Source organism: Carlito syrichta, unplaced genomic scaffold (genome assembly GCF_000164805.1).
Source record: "Carlito syrichta isolate Samal-C Ts95f unplaced genomic scaffold, Tarsius_syrichta-2.0.1 Scaffold313410, whole genome shotgun sequence".
NCBI lineage: Eukaryota > Metazoa > Chordata > Mammalia > Primates > Tarsiidae > Carlito > Carlito syrichta.
This window is the reverse complement of record NW_007257506.1, coordinates 273,180-281,493: the sequence shown is the minus strand read 5'-3', so window position 1 is coordinate 281,493 and position 8,314 is coordinate 273,180. Positions and strand designations below refer to the sequence as shown.

At 56.9% G+C, this 8,314-nt stretch overlaps 1 protein-coding gene across 1 annotated transcript in view; it reads left to right on the top strand.

Annotated features, from left to right (window-relative positions):
- Positions 1–8,314, top strand: part of ROBO1 (roundabout guidance receptor 1) — a 145,242-nt gene that overhangs the window by 99,402 nt on the left and 37,526 nt on the right. Inside the window, exons 23-25 of the mRNA XM_021718761.1 lie at positions 232–258; positions 1,598–1,640; positions 7,543–7,697. Of these exons, the coding sequence (XP_021574436.1) occupies positions 232–258; positions 1,598–1,640; positions 7,543–7,697 (225 nt within the window). The remainder of the gene's footprint in view (positions 1–231; positions 259–1,597; positions 1,641–7,542; positions 7,698–8,314) is intronic.

Sequence of the window (8,314 nt, the reverse complement as noted above, 5' to 3'; positions counted from 1 at the left end):
GGGGGGGCCCCCCCCCCCCCCGGGGTGTGGAGGTGGTGGGTAGCGGGACCTGTGTGCGGCCGTGAGCTGTGTCCGCCAGGTGGGGTCCCCCGTGGCCGGGCCCTTGACAGCACGGTGTCGGTGCGGCTGGCCTCAAGACCCGTGCTGCGCGCTCGGCGCCTGCCTGGTTTGCGCTGACGTGACGTGTCCCTCTGCCGCCTACTGACCGTCTCTGTTCTGTTTCGATTGCAGTCCCGTCCTTCACCTTCACGCCGACAGGTACATATGCGCTGCCCCCGCTGGCTTGGCACGCCTCCCCCGTCTGTGCTGCGCTCCGCGGCGAGGTGGGAAGGACTCGCGGGACCGGTGTCCTCGCTGACTCCGCCTGGCGCTGCCTCACCGCCAGCACACGGCTGGGCCTCCCCCTGCTGGCCTCCCCGTGCCCACGCTCACGACGCAGGCGCCGCTTCACCACGAGTGCATGGCTCAGCCTCCCCCCTGCTACCCGCCCCCCGTGTCCGCTCTCACCCCTGCATGCTTGAGCTGCTAACGCGCTTGTCCTGAGTGCACCTTGCCAGGCGCTTTCCCTCCCTTGAGCTTTCCTCCCAGTTTTCCGTCAGTCACGTCTCCCAGGAGCGCTCAGCCCTGGAGTCGGTGCTGTGGAAGGGAACCAGAAGCCCCCGCCGTGCGTAGGCCAGAGCCTTGCTCTGTCCAAGAGCCCGCGCCCACCTCCTGTTCTGTCCGGTCCTTTCTGGGCCTCCTGCCGTGCCCACCAGAGGGAGGTGGCCTGTCTCGTGCCTCCCTGTCTTAATCCCGCCAGTGGTCATTGTCGTGCTGGGAGCAGCTATCTCGCTCCAACACGCTTCCAGCTTGGAGTTCTTCTAAGTCGCAGAATTTGGCAGCTTTTGAAAACACATTTCTTCTTAGAAGACGTGCCTGTATTTACAAAAAAGCTAATCTTCTTAAACCCTTGCCTTACTGTGTGCAAACCTTTTTCTGTTGTGGGTAAACTTTATTCCCCAAGTTCATCAGGCTGAGAATGCTTTCAGGTGCATTAAAATATATAGTCATTCTATAGCCATGTTTGATGAAAATATAATAAGGGTTTCCACAGCCGCAATTTAAAAAAATATAGGTTGTATTAATTGATAGTCGCAACTTGGCGAACATCTTGGTGTGCAGAAAGGTTTATGTTAAAATTCACCTTTGTCTCACTGGTGCTCGTACTTCTTTGAGAATAATCGAGTAAGATTTTTTTCCCTAAACTTAAGATTAGATCATCAAGTGGACATGTGCTAATAAACTCAAAATAGCCGCCTGTGGGAATGCCAGTGTGCAGATGGGCACAGGCACCTGGATGAGTGGCCTGACGTGCTTTTGCCTGATCCCAGCCTCGGTAGGACGTTAGGGCGATGAGTGGGAGGCACGTTTAACCCGGTACGATCTTTAGAAACCTCGCCAGTGGAATCCGAAAATGTGCGACATCCTGTGAGTGTTGAGAATACCTCTAGGTAGGAAGAGAGAGGGAATCGCCTTTTAGAAGGATGCTCTGACTGTAATTTCTTGTGCTGTATAAACCTGTCTGTTAACCGTTCTTTTCTTTTCGGTCACATTGTAGTAACGTACCAGAGAGGCGGCGAAGCTGTGAGCAGCGGAGGGAGGTAATTATCTCGCGTGTTTTGCGAATCCTAAAGGGAATTCCAGATGTTTCCTCTTGTCTCCCTCTTTGCTTCAAGGGTGTCACTTGCGGGTGAGATTTGTCTAAATCCCTGAAGTCCCGCCCCCCCCCAACCATGCACACAAAAGCCCTTGGCTGGAGTGGGTGCAGCTCAGCCAGCGACCGCCAGAGGGCGGGCTTGGCCCGAGAACCCCAGACCTCCTGCCGCCGCAGATGATGAAAGGGTGTTGGAGGGATTAAGCGGCGGCATTTATGAAGATCAGGAAGCCCAGCTAGTTAGCAGAGACAGTCAGAGCAAAAGGGTTCGTCTGAAACCTGCTGAAGCCAGCAGTTGCCCGAGAGTGGCAGGCTGTGACTTCTTGTTCCTGTTATGAGTTCAACACGGTGCCCGTCTCCGTTGGCAGGAAACGTGCAGCGGTAGAGGAAGCATCTTGGAGCCATGAGCAAAGAGATCTTCCCTCTTAAAACGAACCTCAGTTCTGTATTTATGACTTTTTTTGGCAGTTCTATTGGGTGAACTTCAACGTATTCACAGAGAAATCGCAAATCGCTCTGACAGGCAGCTCGGGGCTGAAATAAGGTGCAAGCTGCATGAGCCCAGCTTCAGGATTTTCCACAATAAGGCGACATTTTTTCTTCCCTCAAAAACAGTGACATCTAGCTTAAGGGATGAAAACAAAAAATGTCTGCCCAAAGCCATGTGATCGTTTTAATTCCAAGAGCTTCTCAGATGCTTCCTCTATCCATGGGTGAAGTGGTTGCCACTGGGCGTCACATGCCTGACTCCTAAGAACGTCTAGCCTGATGGAAAGCCAGGAGTGTAGCCTCACGTGGAGTGTTCAGAGTATCCTCGAGCGCCTTGTCGACGTGGCGGCGTTTGTCAGCAAACGCTGATAACGCCTCTCCTGGGCACGGCTGACTCCCATTTTCACACCCATGAGAACCTGCCACCCCGGAAGACGCAGATGCCGGGAGGTCTTCATGAGGATGCGTGACCAGGAGCTCTCCCGGGTGGTCGAATGTGGATACGTGACCCAGAGCTAAACCTAGGGGTTGCTGGGGTGTCTTCATGGGGATACATGACCCAGGGCTCGGCCCTGGTGTGGTTGGGAGGTCTTTTTGGGGATACATGACCCAAGACTTGACCCAGGTATTGCTGGCAGGTCTTCATGGGGATGTGCCACCGAGGACTCAACCTGGGGGTTACTGGAAGGTCTTCGTGGGGAATACGTGACCCAGGGCTTGACCCGGGGTTACTGGGCGGGCTTCATGTGAATACGTGATCCAAGGCTCTACCTGGGCATCACAGGCTCGACTCGGGCATCTAAGTCTCAGCCCGGGCTACCATGGGCAGCCTCTGGTGAAAGATGATTCCTCACGGGGTGGTCTGGATAACTGGTCGTGTCACCGTCTGTCACGTGTGGCACTCAGGACAGGAGTTCAGCCTTGACATCAGTCCTCGAGTGTGCTTCCCACTCTCTTGCATGCCTTCCGACTTGCAGCTGTAAATGTCCGTGTGTGCACCCACTCGCACACACGTGCACACGCTGAACACGTGCCATTTCCTCTTGTGAGGGTGTGCACCTGGATAGGCCCCGAGTTACACGGCCCGACAGCAGTGTGTGTGGGTGGCGTGTGCCAGTGTGCGTGGCAGGACGGAGAGCCACAGCACTCCCTCCCCGCCCGCGGGGAAGCTCACGTGGTCACAGACTGGTGCAGTTCCCTGGCGGTGAAGCGAGGACTGCGAGCACTGCCGGACGGTGGTTGCTTCCCCCATGCAATGCCGGAAGGTGCTGAAAGCCGTGCAGGCTGCCGCCTGGAGTCACAGCCAGAATGACCGTCACACAGTTTCAAGTTCACTCGTTGCTCCCTGTGTCACGCACCAACCGCGGCTGGCACTGGGTCAGTTCTTCGGATGCAGCTCCATCCAGGCAGCGTGGACATGCTCCTACCTGCGGGCCGGGCATGGCGGCAGGAGAGACACAATGGGCCTTGGACCTCGGTGGCGTGGGCCGTGGGAAGCAAGCAGGTTGGGAGAGGCAGCCACCTTGGAGAGAGCCCTGTGTAGGTGTGAGCGTGAGCATGTGTGAATGTGTGTGTGACCGTGTGTGTATGAGTGTGTGTATAAACATGTTTGAACATGTGTGGAAATGAGTGTTAGCATGTGTGTGGACGTGAGCATGTGTGAGGGTGAGCATGTGTGTTTGTATGTGTGTCTGAGCATGCATGTGAATGTGTGAACATGAGTCTGGGTGTGTAAGCATGTGTCTGCATGTGACCGTGTGTGTGACAATGTGTGAGGGCACATGTCCGTGCATGTCTGTGTATGAACAAGCATGTGTGCGGTGTGTGAATGCATGTAAACATGTGTGTCAGCATGTGTAAATGTGTGTGAGTGTATGACAGCATGTGTGTGAATGTGTGTGTATGAGTGTATACGTGATCATGCATGTGTGAACATTTGTGTGAGTGTGTGTTTATGTGGCTGAGCATGTGTGCCTGTGTGAGTGTGGGTGTGAATATGTATGCATTTGTGTGGGGGGGTGTATGCATGTATGCAAGGGTGAGTACCTCAGCATACATGGGGGCGTGTGTGGTTGTGTGAGCATGTGCGTGTGAGTGCATGTGGTGGTCCATCGGGGAGGGCGTCAGGCCCTCCTGTCCCTGGCCCGCCCGGCCTTGGCGGTGTCGCCCGCGCTGCCTCCCGGCCCGCCCCGCCCCTGAGAAGTCGACCAGCCCTGAGCGTCGGGCGATGGGCTGGGGGACGTGGGAGGACGCCGGGCACGTGGCTCGTGTGGCAACGGCAGGATGTCCTCGCGGGAAGAGCGGCCTGGCGAAGTTGGTCAGTGCCGTCGAGAAGCTACCTGTGCGGTTGGTCTTGGGAAGACGTCATCAGTCAGCAACCAAGGAAAGAATGAGTGAGCTGTCGAAGAAATGAATGTCAGGAGACTGGCGTTTAGTCCTCGGTGACTAAGGGAAAACTCCCGGGACTGGATTTTTCCCCTGGCGAAGCAGATTGTCTGGAACTCTCTGGCAGCTGCAAATGGAGCTGGTTCCAGGAGGCAGACGCGCCCTGCGGCCGGCTTGTGGCGCCGGCGTGTCCAGGCAGCCGGGGATCACGGAGCAGGACGTGGCCGGCCTGTTCGCTGGTCTTCCTCACCTCGGATGTGCCCATCGCCCCTTCCAGAAAACCCTTGGTGCCCAAGCCGTGACATACACAGGGAAAAGCAGAGGCAACTGGGGCGTTGGGCTCCCGTGGCCAGAAGGCCAAGACCACGACGCCGGCGGGCGGCGGCTGCTCCAGCCCCGCTTCTCCTTCAAGCTCAGCCGTCCTCGGCCCGTGCCTGCCCTGCCGCTTGCTCGCCCTCAGCCTCGGGGCCAGAGCCCTCGGCCGGTGCCCCGCTCCCTTCCCGCGCTGCGCTCCGTGGTGTTTCGGCGGCGGCTCGGGGGCTTCCTCGGGTGCGGACCGCAACGGTTGGGCAGAGGGAGGCAGAGGCCGTTGCCTGCTGCCACTGACGTGCTCCCGCCCTTGCCTTCGTGACACAGTCTGTCCCCTTAAGTGTCGCAGCGTGCTGTTGCAGGAACATGCCCTCACCACAGCCACCGGGTTCTGCCTCTGCCTCCCGTCAGGCCTCTGTGCGAAGGTGGCCGGGCGCTCGCTCGTGGGGGAAGATGCCAGCCCCCGCCTTGGAGGGCCGTGACATCCCCCGAGGCCTCTGATGCGCGTGGGGCCTTTTCCGTTTTCCGTGGGATAGCCGTGCTCACCCTCTACCTTGAGGAAGGAGCAGGGCAGACTCAGTCTAAACAGAAAGCCTGGGGCCGCCTGCTCGACCCCTGTTCACGCGCACGCCTCTCTCAGGCCGGGACGGCGTGGAAGCGCTCACCGGGGAAGTCCCTCACAGGGAGTCCTAGTGGTGTGGCACTGCTGTCTCTTCCTCTCGGAACACGTAAGGGAGGCTGGGGAAGGTTTCCTCTTGACCCAAACTCAAGCAGCCATGCCGTCCCCACAGTGTCCGGGGGGAGTTTTCCTTCTCCTCACTTCTAAGGCAGTAACGTGCCTCCCCTAAGTCCAAGGGAAGACGAAGCCGGAGGGCTGGAGGGGACCATGTGCGGAATTTCTGTCAATACCCGCTTCCCAGGGTCCAGCTGTCCGAGTTACAACTTGTGTGTAAATGGTGACATTCCAGCAGTTTAGCGACACTGCTCTTCAAAGCATGCTGTTACCAGCAGCATCGATAGCAAGTTGGCTTGGTTTTGACAGCCTTGCCTGAATCACAAGACCTCAGATGTGCTTCCCAAGCGTCCTCTCGTTAAGAATGTTCGACGCGTTGGGATGCTTCAGCACGGCAGCCAGTGTGTTCGCAGCACCCTGGGTCAGAGTGTGGACGTGGGCTGGCCCGCTTGGGTCTGAATCCCAGCCCTGCTGCCCACTGGCTCCATATGCCCGCGCACGAGCTTCCACGCCTCCCTCGGGCGTCTAGCCCGGATCATCACAGTCGCCATCTCCTAACAGTGTTGTGGTTGTGTTGTGCACGCAGATGTGTATGGGACTCGGAACAGCGCCCCATGCCCTGGAAGCAAAGAGCACATGTTTTTAGTACACCAGTACCCATGCACATGCATGCACGTAAAGACATGACTCGCGAGTTCACGTTCTCCGTGTCGTGAGTTGTTTCCCGGGAGCTGTCCCCTGGGTGGTAAGCATCCGGCTGCCTGCCTGCATCGGACAGTTAGACCCACGGAAGGGAGACGCCAGACCCCTGCCTCCCGGCAGACAAGACACTCTGACTGTCCCCTGACGTGGAAAGTGAGGCCACCAGGAAGTCCATGCGGGCTGTGGTGCGGCCGGGTGGTCGTGGTCGCACGGCCCAGTGCGTCCTCGGCACTCCTGCGGATTGTCGCCTGGCGTCAGCAGTGGGGTGGGATATGGAGGATACCCGTTCGAGGCCTTGGACCAGGGTTCGAGGCTCCCGTCAGCACCTGCCCATGAAGTCTGAGTGCCTAGCACGCTGTGAAGGGGGGTTAACGTCAGCTCTGCCAAGAAACCACCAGCAGTGGGGATCCCTTGAGGGGACATCTTTTTTTTTATATATATCAATGCTTTTTATTTTGATATTGTGGGGTACAGTTAAGGGTTAGGTATACAAATATGCTTCGTTCAGGCACCCTTGTTGATAAAGGGTGTCTCCCCGTCCCCAGACAGTTACTGGCATTGTTCACAATAGCAGGGACATCTTTGTTTTACCAGATTTGGTTCGTTCGCTTGCCTTTGTTTATGCAAGGATTCATCCATCTTACATGGTTGCCATCAGCGTATGTTGACCAGCCCCCATAACTGTGCACTGACACGTGAAGGGGGCACCGTGCAGAATGTCACAGAGCCCGGCTCCCTGCGCCTGAGACATGGCTTTGGAGAGAAAGGTGCCGGTGTGTTTCACTGGAAGAAGCCATTGTCTAAGGAAAGGAGCTTGTTCCGTTTTTCAATGATTCTGTAAGAAGAGTCATGGTTTTTGTACTTGGAGAAGTGCACCCCATCCCAACTCAGGTGTTCTTCCAACCACTAAAAGACTCCAACCCGTACGTTTCCATATTTTCAGACTCCACGTTTGACTTGTAATCATTGTGACGAAAGGCGGCGTGGCACGTGGCAGGCGGTGCAAGTTTAGGTCTAAAGCACAGCCCTGCCAGGTGACGGGGTCATGGCTGTGTAAACGGAGGCCCAGGCCAGCCCCGATAGCACCGTGGCCTCGGCAGCAAAGCCAAAGGGCTGTCAGTCATCTCAGGCGGCTGTTCCCCCCACTGCACGTGAGAAGGGGCGGGGGGCGCGGCCGTGACTCGGCGGTGCCAGGTAGGCCCACACGCTTGCTTTTGTGCGCCCCCCACAGGCCGGGGCTCCTGAACATCGGTGAGCCCGCGGCGCAGCCCTGGCTGGCGGACACGTGGCCCAACACCGGCAACAACCACAACGACTGCGCCATCAGCTGCTGCACGGCCGGCACCGGGAACAGTGACGGCAACCTCACCACCTACAGCCGCCCAGGTGAGACTCGGAGTGCGCCGGGGGCGTGCCCACAGGGAGGAGCCCGCGAGGCCAGTCCCGTTCGCTCCCTGTGTGGGAAGAGGGTGTGGACTGCTGTCCACCAAGCAGCAAGTTGGATTTTAGAGTAGCAAATACTGAGGATACAAGAAATATGCATATATGTCTCTCTTGCAGGTGTGTCTGCATATATTTGTTTTCTATTGTATGTTTTCGGCTTAGAAGTATATGTAGGTAAATTACTGTGCTCGAAATTTCATGCTAAAACAGTGGTAAAAAAATGGATGTGGAGTATGGAAGATTTAGGAGGACTCAAATAATGAAAATTATACATGGCTTCTTACAAACAAAACAAAACAAAACAAAACACCCCAGTATTCACAGCATAGGAACATGAGCAGAACTGTGGCGAATCCGTGTGACGCTTGAGTAACCCGTGGACTTAGGGGAAGGTGGGGGGAGGTGTCACGCATGGAGAGAGCACGTCATGGCGCCGTCTCCCTCTGCCCCTAGGGCAAGTCCTGGGTGGCCACTGGACTCAGGTGCGGCTTACCTGTGTGACCAAGCCTGTGTCTTCCACACTCCGTGATCTGGTTGTCTAGACAGAGAGAGAACTCATG